We start from the raw sequence: 17,786 nt of genomic DNA on the forward strand, positions 1-17,786 counted from the left end.
CACACAGCAACCATCATTGGACGAGCAGGAAAAGCCAAAGGAAAACACCAGAACTGGTACAACTTGCAGTACTCTGAACCAGCTACACTTTCTGGTACACAACAGGGTCAGCTGACCTGTCACCTGTAGATAATCTCTGAATTGAACCAATGGAAAATCAAGAAAATCCGAATGACATTCAAAATGTACTTAAAACAAAGGACATGTCATTTGACTCAGCTAAACTAGATATGCTCAGTAATTAGAGGAAAAATGTAATGTTTGAGGAAGTCAAAGACAATGGCCAAAAAATGTGTCAACAAGGTGGGTGTGTACCCTTAAAGAATCCTTAACTGGAATAATGCCAAAAGCACATCTAGAGGTTGAGGAGCGTGGCTAGAGGTTGAGGAGCTGGCTGCTAAAGAACTCCCAAGAGACTTACCGACATGCGCCTCAGTGATCTGCCAGAAAAAAATGGACACTTCATTCCATAGACATCAAATCTGCATTTTTTCAGAGAACAGAGCTGTCAAGGGACATTCACATCCGAGCGCTGCCTGAAGCTACGAGCGAAAGAACACTGTGGAAACTAAAAAAAGTGTGTGTATGGCCTGGCAGATAAATCACTCTACTGGTACAACAAAGTGCAGAGTACAGGTGGAAAAACGGTGGATTCTGCAATCGTCTATTGGCTTGATCGATTTTCCATTGGTTCAATTCTGAGTTCATCTACACGTGACGTTGTTAAACTGGAGCCTAGTCGTTGTGTCATTTTAAGGTAACAACTACCACACTAAGCAGCAGTCTACCTCTACAACTTACCAAACCTCTGGGAGGGAGGGGATGTAAATCAGGTCATGGAAAAAGGGAAATGTAACCAGGCTCATTTTGGGCAGAATGCAGGTTAGCACAAGCTTGAAACAGCATAGAAAAAAGAAAGACAACTCAGTTTCCTATAATCCAAGTCCAAATTCAGAGATGGCCCCAAATGAGTGTTTGGGTTATTTAACAGTCAAACCATCTGCTTGATATTTACTCAAATCACTCTGGGTTCATTTCAGGTGACACATCTACTTTCCAAATAGTGAGAAATGTTGCCACTCCTGAAGTCGTTTTTCTGTCAATGTTTTTTTAGACATCCTATCTTCAGAGAAGATCTCAGTTTTTTTTTTAAAGTTATTCTCAGTGTGAAGATTGACGCAGCGTATGAATCTGATCTGAATGGGGAATCTAACGACTTGAAATCAGCCAGGCACAAATGATCGTATCAAAAGCTTCACGAAAGTGTTTAATTCCTCCAAGAATGTCAATAACCTGGCATTGTTGTTTGAATCACAAGTAGAAAAATGCATTCATTGAAGAAAAACACCCGAGCTATAGTTTCATGGGGAGCCTGGTAAAATGTCTCCGTCTGTTCATATTCCCTAGCGGAGTCCTTGTGGTGTTCGGTGATCCAATTCCTCAGCTGAGTTTTGATTACACGCTACCCTGCAAGCCGGTGTACTTTTCACCAATGCCCTTTTAGAGTTCCATGTTTCTGAGAACCTGGACAAAGCCACCTTGTTCCAGAAGCAGAACCTCAAAGAGAGCAGCCTTTGTTGTTGGCTTCCATACCTGTGCATTGATACAGTGTCCGGTAGCTACAGCAGGAATGAGAAGTGCTGACCACCATGTCCTTTATCCAGAACGGACAAAAATGTGGTTATTTGTGCCATGTAGAACCATCAGTAAAATCAAATAACATTTTATTTGTCACATGCGTTGAATTCAGCATTTCACCTTACAGTGAAATGCTTACTTACAAGCCCTTTAACCAACAATGCAGTTAAGACAAAATACCTACAAAAATAAGAAATAAAAGTAACACATAATTAGAGAGCAGCAGTAAAATAACAATAGCGAGGCTATATACAGTGAGTACCGGTACAGAGTCAATGTATGGGGGCACCGGTTAGACGAGGTAATATGCACAGTACATGTAGGTAGAGTTATTAAAGTGACTATGCATAGATAATAAACAGAGTAGCAGCAGTGTAAAAGAGGCGGGTGGGGGCAATGCAAAAAGTCTGGGTAGCCATTTGATTACATGTTCAGGAGTCTTATGGCTTGAGGGTAGAAGCTGTTAAGAAGCCTCATGGACCTAGACTTGGCGCTCCGGTACCGCTTGCCGTGCGGTAGCAGAGAGAACAGTCTATGAATATGGTGGCTGGAGTCTGACAATTTTTATGGCCTTCCTCTGACATCGCCTGGTATAGAGGTCCATCCTGGATGGCAGGAAGCTTGGCTTTAGATGTACAGTAACTAATGTTCAGCCCTTCACCCATTCCTGGAAGGCAATGTCCGACAGAGGCAATGGTACAGCACACAAGTGTGTCCACTCCACTGCCAATACTCCATACACCAGGCCTCAAAGTCAAAGACAACTCTAGTCTGCACCAGCTTCGGTTGCTGACGGTGTCTAAAGCTGTAATAGTCAAAGGCCGAATATTTCGCAGGTTGACGTTTATTGTCACAAGTCTTGTCCTGGAGGCAGAACTGAGCAATTTCCCCTTAGATAGGCCAGCAGCAAAGTCAAAATTGGTTATATTGTAAAAGTTCATGATTTATTATTATTTTTAGCTTTTTGGTCTTCATTTAAGGTTAGGGTTAGGCATCAGGGTTAGCAGTGTGGTTAAGGTTCGGGTTCAAATCAGATTTGAGGACTTTGTGGCTGTGCCAGCTAGTGACAACTACGCAGAGCTGGCTCCAGAACAAGATTCACGACAAAAAATGCTAACCTGCGAATATTTCAAGGCAAAGACATAATAATAATGAACAAAAATAGGCCTCCTTTTTTCAAAGCTTAGAGGAAAAACAGCTTATCCCTGATGGGTAGAAGAATACACTGTCATCACTTTGAGAATTCACTCCATCAGCTGAAAATGTGTTCAAGTCATCTTATCTATATAATAATTCAGCAGACAAGTACACAGCCCACTGACAATAGCAGGAACAAGACGAGACCGCTAGGACTAACCAAACAAAAGTTGTGAATGAGGCGACTGCTCAGCTAAAAGTGTCAAGACAATCGAGATTCCATCAAGTTCTTATCTGCCGTCTCTGGCCTGTAGTACAGTATAGCGTAATCTTTTTCAATAAATCCATATAAGCAACTGCAGACAGGCTATACAGGAAGGTTACAAAAAAATCAGTCGATTTAAAAGGCAAACGCTTACATTTATGAATGAATGCATGTGAGCAATAGCCTGGTTAACCCAGATTGAGCGCCGCGTTCACAGTGTGTTCAGTCTGGTTTAAAAACCTCTACGGGATGGGTGTTCCTACACCGGGGACGGTTGTTGCTAACGTGCGCTAATGTGACTAGAAAGACGTTGTAAGTAACAGCCAACTTTCCAGAAAGCTTCAATTCAATTTGTCATTGTAACCGAAGTGTCCAATTTACAATAGCTATGAGTGAAAAAAAATACCACGCTATTGTTTGAGGAGAGTGCACAACGACAAATAAACTTATCACGGCAACTGGTTTGATACATTCCCCTCTGTAGGTAAATAATGTACTTACATTCAGTAATCTTCAGTAAGACATGCAAAAAAAGGAGCCAAGTACAAACTGATCCGTTTGATGTAGAATTCGAAGGGCAGTTTCAGTCTCAAAATGTTTATGCAAATCAATGCCAAATTCTGCAGTTGGTTATTCAACCATTTTAGCAAAAACTGGAGTTACTGCTATAATGCCCCTTACAGAATGTAGAACATAAAGACACACCACCTCTCTCTAGTTCAGACTTCACTCCATAGGTACAACATTAGCTCGCATATTAGCTCGATTTCCCGTTTGTCGCATGCCATGTTAAGCAGTATGGATGTATACAGAGAAACGCAAAGCCAGATCAAGCTACAGACACAGCAAGCAGTGCAGTCAATGTTGATCGGGTCAAACGCCCAGGCCCCAAAAATATTTTATGAACTCACTGCACCAATGGCCCACCAGAGGGTTGGCAGAAACACTGAATGCATAGGACATGGGATAGAGTGCCGTATTGAAACAAGAGTGTGTTGGGGACAGTGTTGGGGTCAATGTCAACTTGAAATGACTGGGTTAAGTACTTTGAACAGAAATATTCCATCATGTGGAAATAGTTCATTTAAAAATCCAAACTCCATGACTCCAATCTGGCTGAAATCGGGATGAATTTGGCAGAAGGTCTGCCTAGCATCTACAACAATGAATAATCAATGAATCCATGATGATGTCATCAGAGGGACAATTCCAGGTTCCACCCACCTCTTTGACCTCCAGCAGTCTGCCAGGATACTGGTTTTTGGCCCGTCGGGCAGCGGCTGGGGACTTGTGGTGGGTGATGGTCACGATGTTGCTGGGTGTGCCCAGACACGCCAAACGCCTCTGGGTACCAGGCGAGGAGGAGGCTGGCAGGAGGGAGACACTACGGGACCGACCGGAAGATGACGAGCCCTAAGAGAGAAAGACAAAAAAAAGAGAGGAGGGATATGTGAAGTGCCAACTACTCAACTACTTCCTACTTTCATCTAACATTCACCTGTATCCTATGAACTGTGAGTCTGGTTTGTGAATCAAACCAGAAAACAGAAAGGGGTTTAGCCTTCTTAAATAAGCTTGGGTACTGTATGAAAGCCATGTTGAAACCAGTGCCTGACGAAGGGCAGCAAACCGAAGACAGCACAGTGTTTCCTTAAAAGGTCCACATTTCAGTCGTATGAAGTGAACCATGACTAACCCTTAGCCTGGGCCTCTTGTTATCACAAACCCCAAACAAAACCAGAGCAAAAGCTTCCACCTCTCCAGTGAAGTTAACTCCTAAATTAGTTTCAGGGTACTTCCCTCCTGACAAGAGCCAAGAAGTTACATAGAAGTGAACGACCAGTTAAAAGAGATTTACGAAGCTATCAACGGAACTTAAAGTGGACCTTTGCCTTTTGTTTTCTTTATAGCTCACACCACCATCAAAATCAAATCCGGTTCGCTCCTTCCCTCACTCTCTCTACATCTCCCTGCCCTCTGTAGAATAGCTGCCATGTCTCTGTCGGAACTCGTCCTCACGCTCAATCAATTTACAGAAGTCCCAAAGAGAGAGAGTCCCTACAACCTGGATACCACAGAGGACTGGGCACAGCACAGCCAAGAGAGAGAGAGTAGGAAGATAAATACATAAATCAAATAAACAACTGTCCCTGAGCACTGCAAACCGGAGGAGAAACAACTCCAGTTTTAGAACTGGCAACTCCCGCTCCCAGGAGCTCAGAGCCATAATAGTCACAAACGGACAAGGGCACAATGTGACATTGCATTCAGAAAGTATTCTGACCCCTTGACTTTTCCACATTTTGTTACGTTACAGCCTTATTCTAAAATTGATTAAAAAAAATATCACCAATCTACACAAGATAAGAATGACAAAGTGAAAACGGGTTTTTAGACATTTTTGCAAATGTATTAATAATTAATTTTTTAAAACAGAAATACCTTTGGATTGAGACTCGAAATTTAGCTCAGGTGTATCCTGTTTCCATAGATCATCCTTGAGATGTTTCTACAACCTGATTGGAGTCCACCTGTGGTAAATTGATTGGACATGATTTGGAAAGGCACACACCTGTCTATATAAGGTCCCACAGTTGACAGTGCATGTCAGAGCAAAAACCAAGCCATGAGATCGAAGGAATTGTCCATAAAGCTCCGAGACAGGATTGTGTTGAGGCACAGATCAGAGGAAGGGTACCAAAAAATGTCTGCAGCATTTAAGGTCCCCAAGAACACAGTGGCCTCGATCATTCTTAAATTTACCAAGAACCCAATGGTCATTCTGACAGAGCTCTTCTGTGGAGATGGGAGAACCTTCCAGAAGGACAACCATTTCTGCAGCACTCACCAATCAGGCCTTTATGATAGAATGGCCAGACGGAAGCCACTCCTCAGTAAAAGGCACATGACAACCCGCTTGGAGTTTGCAAGAAGGCACCTAAAGGACTCTCAGACCATGAGAAACAAGATTCTCTGGTCTGATGAAACCGAGATTGATACTCTTTGGCAAAGCATCACATCTGGAGGAAAACTGGCACCATCCCTACGGTGAAGCATGTGGTGACAGCATCATGCTGTGGGGATATTTTTCAGCGGCAGGGACTGGGAGACTCGTCAGGATCAAGGGAAAGATGAACGGAGGAAAATAAAAAGAGATCCTTGATGAAAACTTGCTCCAGAGTGCTCAGGACCTCAGACTGGGGCAAAGGTTCACCGTCCAACAGGACAACGACCCTCAGCACACAGCTAAGACAACGCAGGAGTGGCTTCGGGAAAAGTCTCTGAATGTCCTTAAGTGGTCCAGCCAGAGCCCAGACTTGAACCCAATCGAACACCTCTGGAGAGACCGGAAAATAGCTGTGCAGCGACGCTCCCCATCCAACCTGACAGAGATTGAGAGGATCTGCAGAGAAGAATGAGAGAAACTCCCCAAACACAGGTGTGCCAAGCTTGTAGCGTCATACCTAAGAAGACTTGAGGCTGTAATCGCTACAAGGTGCTTCAACAAAGTAATCAGTAAAGGGTCTGAATACTTATGTGATATTTTTGTATTTTTCTCTCTACATTTGCAAACATTTTGACCAACCTTTTTTTGCTTTGTCATTATTGGGTATTGTCTGTAGATTGATGAGGAAAAACAACAATTTAGAATCTAGAAAATGCTCTGTTATTAAAATAAATAGAAGTTTTGCTCCATGAAGTAATCCAATAATGTGTACAAATCTTCTCATTGATTGAGACAGTTGGGTCCACCTAAAAGTGAAACATGTCACTCACCTGTCACGATCAATGAGAGAAGATTTGAAATAGACAAGATGGCAGTGTACACATAAACTGAGCATTTTCTAAATTCAAACAAACCACCTGCAACTGGATACTGATATTTTAGAAGATACATGTTTGGCCGAATCGAGAACGAATATAGTATCGCCAAGTTAAGGTTAGTCGAAGATTCTCTGTGCTACACCAAACAGTACCCTTCATGTAACGGCTAATGGACCATCACATTAGCCCATTACAACCTGATAGCTAGGCTAACTTATGAATACAGCACAGATTATTCAAGTTTGTGAACTACGGTACTTGTCCTACTTTTCTGTGTTTACAGAAACTACTTTTCTGTCGATACAGAAAGAAAAACATTACTTTTCTCATAAAAAGGTACAAAAAAACTGTGTACTAATGAAACTCTCCAATTTCTGCATTCTATTAGGTCTCCAAATTGGGACTGTTAAAGACTTATCCCCCTTGCTTAATGCATTTCCCTATTAGGAAACAATTGAGTAAAAAAATCTACATATACTATATACATAATGCAGTCACTCTCCACATACTGCAACCTCAGCAGTGTATCACCAAGCCCCCCCCCCCCCCCCCCCCCCCCCCCCCAAACTGGCAGGTCTGCCCCTTACTGCGTGGGTCGACTTGGTATCGTGGGCGGTGGGCGCCACATAGGTCAGGAGACGGTATCAAAAAGACAGAAATAAACTACTGTAATGTATCTATAGTGAGGGCTCTGCTGTGCCTGTTAAGAGGCACCTGAAAAAGAGACTGATGCCGAATACCCGACTGAGCACACCACTCCTGCATCAAAAGCAATGATGTGCTGGGGGGCCTGCAGGGAAATAAGTCTACAAAGAGCCGAGATGAGAGGAATTTCAAACCTCAATGAGAGTTATTCTAAAATACAGTAGCATCCTCTCTTCCACTGCAGTGTGGTAGAAAACGTAGCCTCCGGCAATATAAGAGATGCCTTTCTTCCTTACATGAACCAACTACAGTACAAAGAAAGTCATTGTAAATACACCAGAGAAAAAGGGTTGCTCTTCGTAACTGGTGACCGACTCATTGAAAGAAATGGTATGAAATAGGGCTGTGGTGGTCATGAAATGTTGTCAGCCAGTGGTTGTCAAGCAAATAATTGCCGGTCTTACGGTAATTGGCCATTAATTAACAAACATATTTATTTATTTATTATTATTTATTTATTAACAAACATATTTAGCATCAACACATCTACATTAAAAATAAAAACATTTAATATAGCCTACACCATCACAATAAATCCATTATTTATTTTAGACAGGTCTAAAGAAACATGATATGAAGAAAATTCTGTCTATTTCAGAAGAACAGAATAGCATACTCAGTGTTAGGCCCTGGTCTGGCTATGAGCTACACTAGTTCATTTATCAGAAAAGATTTGCTTAAAATTCCGTGGAATTATGTTATATTATTTTAGAGTATGAAAAATGCAACTGAACATAGCTGAATAAAATAAATGTAGAAAGGCAATAAATAGGCCATAGTGGCGAAAAAATTACAATTTAGCATGAACACTAGAGTGATAGATGTGCAGATGATGTGCAAGTAGAAATACTGGGGTGCAAAAGAGCAAAAAAATTAAAATAACATGGGGATGAGGATGGGCTATTTACAGATGTACAGGTGCAGTGATCAGTAAGCTGCTCTGACAGCTGATGCTTATAGTTAATGAGGGAGACATGAGTCTCCAGCTTCATTGACTTTTGCAATTCGTTCCAGTCATTGGCAGCAGAGAACCGGAAGGAAAGGCGGCCAAATGAGGTGTTGGCTTTGGGGATGACCAGTGAAATATACCTGCTGGAGCGCGTGCTATGGGTGGGTGTTGCTATGGTGACCAGTGAGCTGAGGCGGGGCTTTACCTAGCAAAGACTTATAGATGACCTTGAGCCAGTGGGTTTGGCGACGGATATGTATTAAGGCCAGCTAACTAGAGCATACAGGTCGCAGTGCTGGGTAGTATATGGGGCTTTAGTGAAAAAAATGAATGGCACTGTGATCCTACATCCAATTTGCTTAGTAGAGTGTTGGAGGCTATTTTGTAAATGACATCGCCGAATTCAAGGATCGGTAGGATAGTCAGTTTAACGAGGGTATGTTTGGCAGCATGAGTGAAGGAGGATTTGTTGCAAAATAGGAAGCCGATTCTAGATTTAATTTTGGATTGGAGATGCTTAACGTGAGTCTGGAAGGAGGGTTTACAGTCTAACCAGACACCTAGGTATTTGTAGTTGTCCACATATTCAAGTCAGAACCGTCCAGAGTAGTGACGCTAGTCGGGCGGGCAGGTGTGGGCAGCGATCGGTTGAAGAGCATGCATTTAGTTTTACTAGCATTTAAGAGCAATTGGAGGCCACGGAAGGAGTGTTGTATGGCATTGAAGCTCGTTTGGAGGTTTGTTAACACAGTGTCTAAAGAAGGGCCAGAAGTATACAGAATGGTGTCGTAAAGGTGCATCAGAGAATCACCAGCAGCAAGAGCGACATCATTGATATATACAGAGAAAAGAGTCGGCCCAAGAATTGAACCCTGTGGCACCCCCATAGAGACTGCCAGAGGTCCGGACAACAGGCCCTCCGATTTGACACACTGACCTCTATCTGAGAAGTAGTTGGTGAACCAGGCGAGGCATTCATTTCAGAAACCAAGGCTATTGAGTCTGACGATAAGAATGCGGTAATTGACAGAGTCAAAAGCCTTGGCCAGGTCGATGAAGACGGCTGCACAGTATTATCTAACTGCATGCTATTCAACCGATCACTGCCCGCACCTGCTCGCCCGTCCAGCATCACTACTCTGGACGGCTCTGACTTAGAATACGTGGACAACTACAAATACCTAGGTGTCTGGTTAGACTGTAAACTCTCCTTCCAGACTCACATTAAGCAATAGCCAAAATTAAATCTAGAATCGGCTTCCTATATCGCAACAAAGCATCCTTCACTCATGCATCCAAACATACCCTCGTAAAACTGACCATCCTACCGATCCTCGACTTCGGTGATGTCATCTATAAAATAGCCTCCAACACTCTACTCAACAAACTGGATGCAGTCTATCACAGTGCCATCCGTTTTGTCACCAAAGCCCCATACACTACCCACCACTGCGACCTGTACGCTCTCGTTGGTTGGCCCTCTCTTCATACTCGTCGCCAAACCCACTGGCTACAGGTTATCTACAAGTCTCTGCTAGGTAAAGCCCCGCCTTAACTCAGCTCACTGGTCACCATAGCAGCACCCACTCGTAGCACGCGATCCAGCAGGTATATCTCACTGGTCACCCTTAAAGCCAACTCCTCCTTTGGTCGTCTTTCCTTCCAGTTCTCTGCTGCCAATGACTGGAACGAACTGCAAAAATCTCTGAAGTTGGACACACTTATCTCCCTCACTAGCTTTAAGCACCAGCTGTCAGAGCAGCTCACAGATTACTGCACCTGTACATAGCCTAACTACCACTTCCCCTACTGTATTTATTTATTTATTTTGCTCCTTTGCACCCCATTATTTCTATTTTGCACATTCTTCCACTGCAAATCTACCATTCCAGTGTTTTACTTGCTATATTGTATTTACCTCGCCACCATGGCCTTTTTTTGCCTTTACCTCCCTTATCTCACCTCATTTGCTCACATTGTATATAGACTTATTTTTCTACTGTATTATTGACTGTATGTTTTGTTTATTCCATGTGTAACTCTGTGTTGTTGTTTGTGTCGCACTGCTTTGCTTCATCTTGGCCAGGTCGCAGTTGCAAATGAGAAATTGTTCTCAACTAGCCTACCTGGTTAAATAAAGGTGAAATAAATAAATAAATAAAATACATTAAATCAGTCCGAGTCAGGTGGGTCATTCAATTCATCCGGTCGCTCAGCCGCTCATCTGTGGCATTTGTTCGATCTCGTTCAATTCATTGGTCTGCCCTGTTGACTGTTCTGCCCAATCCATTTCGGGGCGGCAACTATCCGTCTGCATGGTCAAATAAAATTAAATAAAAGTCCTATAGATAACGCTCTGGTGTGTTGACGTGTATCACTAGGGGACTGCACGGATAGGCAAAAAGACCTGCGGATACCGCTTTATTGTGTCGAGATAATGTATCAATAAAGGACTACATAGGCAGGCAAAAACACCTGTGGTTTCCGCTTGGTTGTGTTGAGGAAGTGTATCAATAAAGGACTGCATAGGCAGGCAAAAATCCTGTGGTTTCCGCTTGGTTGTGTTGAGGAAGTGTATCAATGAAGGACTGCATAGGCAGGCAAAAATCCTGTGGTTACCGCTTGGTTGTGTTGAGGAAGTGTATCAATGAAGGACTGCATAGGCAGGCAAAAATCCTGTGGTTTCCGCTTGGTTGTGTTGAGGAAGTGTATCAATGAAGGACTGCATAGGCAGGCAAAAATCCTGTGGTTACCGCTTGGTTGTGTTGAGGAAGTGAATAAGCCAAGGACTGCTCAGACAGTTAAAACCCTGTATAATACCACTTTTCTGTGCCGGGGAAGTGTATCAGAGAAGGGCTGCATTTTCAGGTCGCTTAGAGAAAGCATAAGAAATGTGTAAAAGTAAGTGTGAAATTCTTCTGTCGTTGGTGGGGAAGGGATCGCGCTCCTCTCCTGGATCGGTGCTTAAGTGCAGCCCAGTAGGGAGGACGCGCCTGGTTTCCACCGGGGCAGGAGGAAGTGTGAAAGAAAAGAGTGAAAGAAGGATTCAGTCTGGAAGCGCACCGCTCCTGGACCGTCACTTAAGTGTGACCTGGTAGGGAGGACGCTCTTGGCCTGGCCCCAAAAGTACGAATGTATGGTGATCAAACATTTATAGAAAAATGTATGTTACCAGGAGGGCTTGAGTTAAGAGTAAGGTGGGTACAGATAAGAACTTCTCAATTTACCATTTGGAGATGGTGGAGGTAGGAGGAAATGGTCCTGTTGGAAGATGCTCATTAAAAAGCAGAGAGACAGAGTGGTTTTAGGAATTGGACAGTAGGGCGAATTGGATCTACATTAGAGGAACTAGCACAATCAAGGAAATTACATTTTGTGTTCGTACCCATAGACGTTTAAGTAAAACCTCGGCTGAGACTGAGAGAACAGGAGGGGTTTGAAAAAGGAATAGGGGTTACAGGACAACAGATAAAATAACCAGTTATAGAGATATCGGTAATATTGAGACAAGTGAGTTGGATAACAACTAAAAAGGGCAGCGATACTAAAAACGCAGACTGTTACGAGATTAACATTAAGGAAAATATTGGTAACGATAAAATTAAACAGAGAAAGGAGGAAAAACTGAGGCTGGCCGTAGGGAGACCAAGAAAACAAGCGGTAGAAATGAATAGAACGGCAGTAGAAATCCTGAGCGCAAGGTATCCCCTATGCAATGAAGAACTGATTAAAATATCTCAGAAGTGGGAACAACGCAACAAGAAAATGGGCACGAGACGGCCAGAAGGAGGAACGTTTGATGTCACGGTGTGTGAGGAAATGGAGACGCTGATAAAACAATTATAAGACAAGTGACACAGGGAAGAAGAGAGAGGACAAGAAGGAAAGAGAAAGAGGTACTGAGGATGTTTAAAAAAGAAGGAGAAGGATTGTTGAAAAGTATAAAGACCGCTCGAGGAATGTTGAAGAAAGACAATGAAAAGTCAGACAAGAAGGTGGAATGATTTACCGAACCTCCACCATACACCAGTGGGCAATACCCCCTGGTGTCGGGGGTGGTGGAAATAAAGGGAGAATTAGAGGTGGAAGAGGATAGGAAGACTCCCTCTTCTTTTACCTGAGAGTGCACAAAGAACAAAAAGGGCAGGAAAGACTGAGCAAGTTATAGAAACAAGTCCAGAAAGATTTGATTGCAATGGAGGATTGAGAGAGGCCTTAGCAAAAATGCAGGTAAAAAGAGATGAAGAATCACTGGACGAGGACACAACAGCTGAAATGGAAGCAAGACAGTGGACGGAGAAATAAGAAGGCTAGAAAAACGCTTAATTGAAAAGAGGGAGAGAGCAAAAGAAAAGGAGCGGAAAGAACAGGTGTGTAAGGAACGAGATTGAGAGAGTGGAGAAGACAGAGTTGAGATCGGAAGTCTACATACACTTTAGCCAAATAACAAATACAAATTGTTTGTACAGATGAACGTGGTACCTTCAGGCGTTTGGAAATTGCTCCCAAGGATGAACCAGACTTGTGGAGGTCTATTTTTTTTCCTACTGAGGTCTTGGCTGATTTCTTTAGATTTTTCCCATGATGTCAAGCAAAGAGGCACTGAGTTGGAAGGTAGGCCTTGAAATACATCCACGGGTACACCACCAATTGACTCAAATTATGTAAATTAGTCTATAAGAAGCTTCTAAAGCTGTGACATAATTTTCTGGAATTTCCAAGCTGTTTAAAGGCACAGTCAACTTAGTTTATGTAAATTTGAAGTGAAATAATCTGTCTGTAAACAATTGTTGGACAAATTACTTGTGTCATGCAAAGTAGATGTCCTAACCGACTTGCCGAAACCATAGTTTTTTCACAAGAAATGCGTGGAGTGGTTGAAAAACTAGTTTCAATGACTCCAACCTACGTGTATGTGAACTTCCAACTTCAACTGTATGGCCAGTTTTAGGGGAAACGGTCTATGGCAGGGAAAGGGGAAAAAAGAGGGCTGCCGAGTAGGAGGAAGATGAAAGAACCTGAAAGATATGGTGCACAATGTCCAATTTTTATAAAAGGAACTCAAGGGCATTATGGGTTGGTTGCCCGCCTACCTGACCTCCATGATGGAGCAGGAAAATGCATAAGGACTTTTGAAGAGCAAACCATGGGTAAGCTACTGGCTGTGGAGGATCTGAAGGCACTGCTGGCGAGAGTAGTGGGAGTGGCAGAGATGGACGATGTAGGGAGGTCCAGTAACCTGAACGAGGCAAAAAGGAAGATGGAATAGACTGACTCACACCGTCCAGACTTTTTGTGTGCTCTAAGGGAATACCCGGCAAGGATTGAAAAGTCACTGAAAGGAAAAGCCATAGGGGTCACAGAAAGCCCAGCTGCATACCTACATGGACAGCTGAAACGATGGAGGCAGGAAACAGAACGGGATCCAGAGGGGGACCCACGGATGACAACTCTGTTCCCGGGAACTCAGTGGTTGAAGCCATGCCCCAGTCAGTAAGGAGCAGACTGGAGGACGTGGTGGGACTGACTTCAAAGTCACACAAAGAATTCTGTGACCATGTAATCCATGCAGTGGAAAAACACAGAAAGGATGAACAAAGACTCAAGGAACAAGGAAAAGTCATTCAGAACAAGCTAATACAGCTCCAGCTGGAAGAGCTAACGAACAAAGGAGAAAACAAAGAAAGTCCAAGCTCCAGTGACAGCCCCTGTGCCTGAAGCAGATCAATGGCTGCAGTCTCCCCTGGAGTATTACAACCGCCTCCTGTCCAGCAGGCCCAAGTACAACCCACACCACCAGTACTGAATGTGTATGCACAACAACCCCAACAATGGAATAATGGCAATAGGCAACAAATACTTCCGCAAAACAATCAGAGAGGAGGAAACAGGGGCCCGCTTGGCCCACCGGGGATCTGTTGGGGATGCCAACAGCCAGGACACACTCGACAAAATTGCCCTATTAACCCCTGGCAACAACAGGGAGACAGGAACCAAAATAATTGGAAACAGACTGGAGGAGGCTGGCAACAAAAATCGGAAGCAACCACAGGGTCCTGTGAACCCATGGGCGGGGCCTAAATCAGGGATACTAGGGGTGCCCAGAGGATCCTACAGGGGAGGTTCCCGGTTCCCAGTGACACGAGAGCTGATCAAGAACCCTATCCTGCAGGTTCAAATAGAGAACAGAGGCACATCCATGATGATAGATACGGGAGCCACTTACACATGTGTAAGTCCAAATTATACCTCTCATCTCCCCATGTCTGGTAAATATGCCAAAACTATAGGATTCTCGGAACAAAAAACGCAGTTAATTCCAGTGACAGGTCCAGTCCGTTTAACAGCTGATGATAAATCAGCGACCCTTCCTATATTATTGTCAGAACAAACCCCAATGAATCTACTGGGAAGGGATGCTCTATGCAAAATGGGCATACAAATGAAGTGCTCTGCTGAAGGGGTAACGGGACTAAAACCTAGAAATGGTAATGACAAAAAGGAACAGCAAATATGTATTGGTCGGGAGAAATGAAGACAGAAATAGGTCAAACTGTAAAGAAGTGGGGAAAGTTTATCCAGGCTCAGATACCTGAAGCTGATCGAGCAAAACCAGAGTGCACAATGCACTATGACCCCTACCAAGATCTGTTATTAGAACAACTTTGGATAATAAATGCAAATGGGAAAATCAGTACCAATTATGTCCCAGGAAACAGGGAGCAGCAATGGATGTGATGGACAGGGATGGTTCAGAATGTGGGGAAAAAAATGGCATAATATTTCTGATTCCATTCCACACATTACATTGCTAGTAAATAAGGGTGCTATAGTAAAGGATTTAGGTCCAGTGATGAAACAAGCAAAAATAAGCAAGTGGAACAAAAACAGCCTATCCACTGACAGAGCCTTTATTAAAATACTGGCCGCAACAGTAATGAATGGGGACCCAAAGGAGGCAGAAGTTAGAGCTAACCAACAAGTAGAATTAGGAGAAGGGATAGCACCAGATAACAAGCAAAGGCAGGAAATAGAAGATGTTGTGACACCCCTTACCAGAAGGGGATTAGGATTAGTAAAATCAGCAAGTCCTGTAAGCATTAAGGTAAAACCAGATGCTAAACACCCCTGGAAAGCCCAATATTATATGAAACCAGAAGCCGAGGAAGGCATAAGCATGACAATTGAGGGGCTGATAAAAGCAGGGGTATTGATAGAAACACAGAGCTGCTATAATACATCTTTATTGCCAGTCCTTAAAGCAGATGGAAAGAAATGGAGACTGGTACATGGCTTAAGAGCAATAAATGACATTGCACAGGACTGGCTTGCGGAAGTTCCAAACCCTCACACGCTGCTGATCAATGTTCCCCCAAATGCCAAGTACCTTACAGTGATTGATTGATGTGGAGCATTTTTTAGTGTGCCCCCGGTGGAGGAGTGCAGACATCTGTTTGCTTTCACGTACAACTAAAAAAAGTAAACATATACAGTTGAAGTCGGAAGTTTACATACACCTCAGCCAAATACATTTAAACTCAGTTTTTCACAATTCCTGACATTTAATCCTAGTACAATTTCCCTGTCTTAGGTCAAGAAGGAACACCACTTTAATTTAAGAATGTGAAATGTCAGAATAATAATAGTGAGAATGATTTATTTCAGCTTTTATTTCTTTCATCACATTCCCGTGGGTCAGAAGTGTACATACCCTCAATTAGTATTGGGTAGCATTGCCTTTAAATTGTGTAACTTGGGTCAAACATTTTGGGTAGCCTTTCACAAGCTTCGCACAAGTTGGGTGAATTTTGGCCCATTCCTCCTGACAGAGCTGGTGTAACTGAGTCAGGTTTGTAGGCCTCCCTGCTCGCACACGCTTTTTCAGTTCTGCTCACAAATTTTCTATAGGATTGAGGTCAGGGCTTTGTGATGGCCACTCCAATACCTTGACTTTGCCACAACTTTGGAAGTATGCTTGGGGTCATTGTCCATTTGGAAGACCCATTTGCGACCAAGCTTTAACTTCCTGACTGATGTCTTGAGATGTTGCTTCAACATATCCACAATTTTCCGCCCTCATGATGCCATCTATTTTGTGAAGTGCACCAGTCCCTCCTGCAGCAAAGTACCCCCACAACATGATGCTGCCACCCCGTGCTTCACGGTTGGGATGGTGTTCTTCGGCTTGCAAGCCTCCCCCTTTTTCCTCCAAACATAACAATGGTCATTATGGCCAAACAGTTCTATTTTTGTTTTATCAGATTTCTCCAAAAAGTACAATCTTTGTCCCCATGTGCAGTTGCAAACTGTAGTCTGGCTTTTTTTATGGTGGTTTTGGAGCAATGGCTTCTTCCTTGCTGAGAGGCCATTCAGGTTATGTCAATATATGACTCGTTTTACTGTGGATATAGATACTTTTGTACCTGTTTCCTCCACCATCTTCACAAGGTCCTGAAATACATCCACAGGTACACCTCCAATTGACTCAAATGATGTAAACTAGCCTATCCGAAGCTTCTAAAGCCATGACATAATTTTATGGAATGTTCCAAGCTGTTTAAAGGCACAGTCAACTTAATGCATGTAAACTTCTGACCCACTGGAATTATGATACAGTGAATTTATAAGTGAAATAATCTGTCTGTGATGTGCATGGTTTTGACCATTGCGCAAGGGGGGAAATGATAGAGGCGGGGATAGAAATGATCATCAAAAATAAAAAAACAAGGATACTGGTCACCATATCTACAGGCAATGGTAGATGATGCAATAATGAGATGCGAAGTATATGCGAAAAACAATGGACGAAAAGGGATAACCACACCCATAGGCCACATTCCGACATACAGTAATAGACCATGTGGATATGATAAAGAAGGTAAACGGTAACACACATGTTGGTTATAATAGACAGATTTAGCAGATGGGTAGAAGCAGTACCATCAGCAGATTAGGGATCAGGAACAGTGATACCATTTTTAACCAGAGAAGTAATACCCAGAATAAATGGAACCCTCAAGGCTAAACTGGATCAAACCTGTGCTAGCGCAAAGCTTAATTGGGTGGATGCACGAACACTTGATCTAATGAGTCTAACCCCGCATGAAATGCTTACGGGTCGACCCATGCCAGTGCCAGTTCCAAGAGGGCCCTAATAAGGTCCCTCATTAGAGCGATTAGAAATGGAGTTAAAAGCATATGTGAGAGAACTAACTGCTATCCATGAAGTTATATATCTCCAGGAAAAAGAACCTGACCCAGGACCAG

At 43.1% G+C, this 17,786-nt stretch overlaps 1 protein-coding gene across 1 annotated transcript in view; it reads right to left on the reverse strand.

Moving 5' to 3' along the window:
- LOC129819552 (oxysterol-binding protein-related protein 10-like) overlaps positions 1-17,786 on the reverse strand; it is a 121,269-nt gene that overhangs the window by 54,955 nt on the left and 48,528 nt on the right. The window contains exon 5 of the mRNA XM_055875903.1: positions 4,265-4,453. Within this exon, the coding sequence (XP_055731878.1) occupies positions 4,265-4,453 (189 nt within the window). The remainder of the gene's footprint in view (positions 1-4,264; positions 4,454-17,786) is intronic.

The sequence above is a fragment of the Salvelinus fontinalis genome, chromosome 22 (genome assembly GCF_029448725.1).
Source record: "Salvelinus fontinalis isolate EN_2023a chromosome 22, ASM2944872v1, whole genome shotgun sequence".
NCBI lineage: Eukaryota > Metazoa > Chordata > Actinopteri > Salmoniformes > Salmonidae > Salvelinus > Salvelinus fontinalis.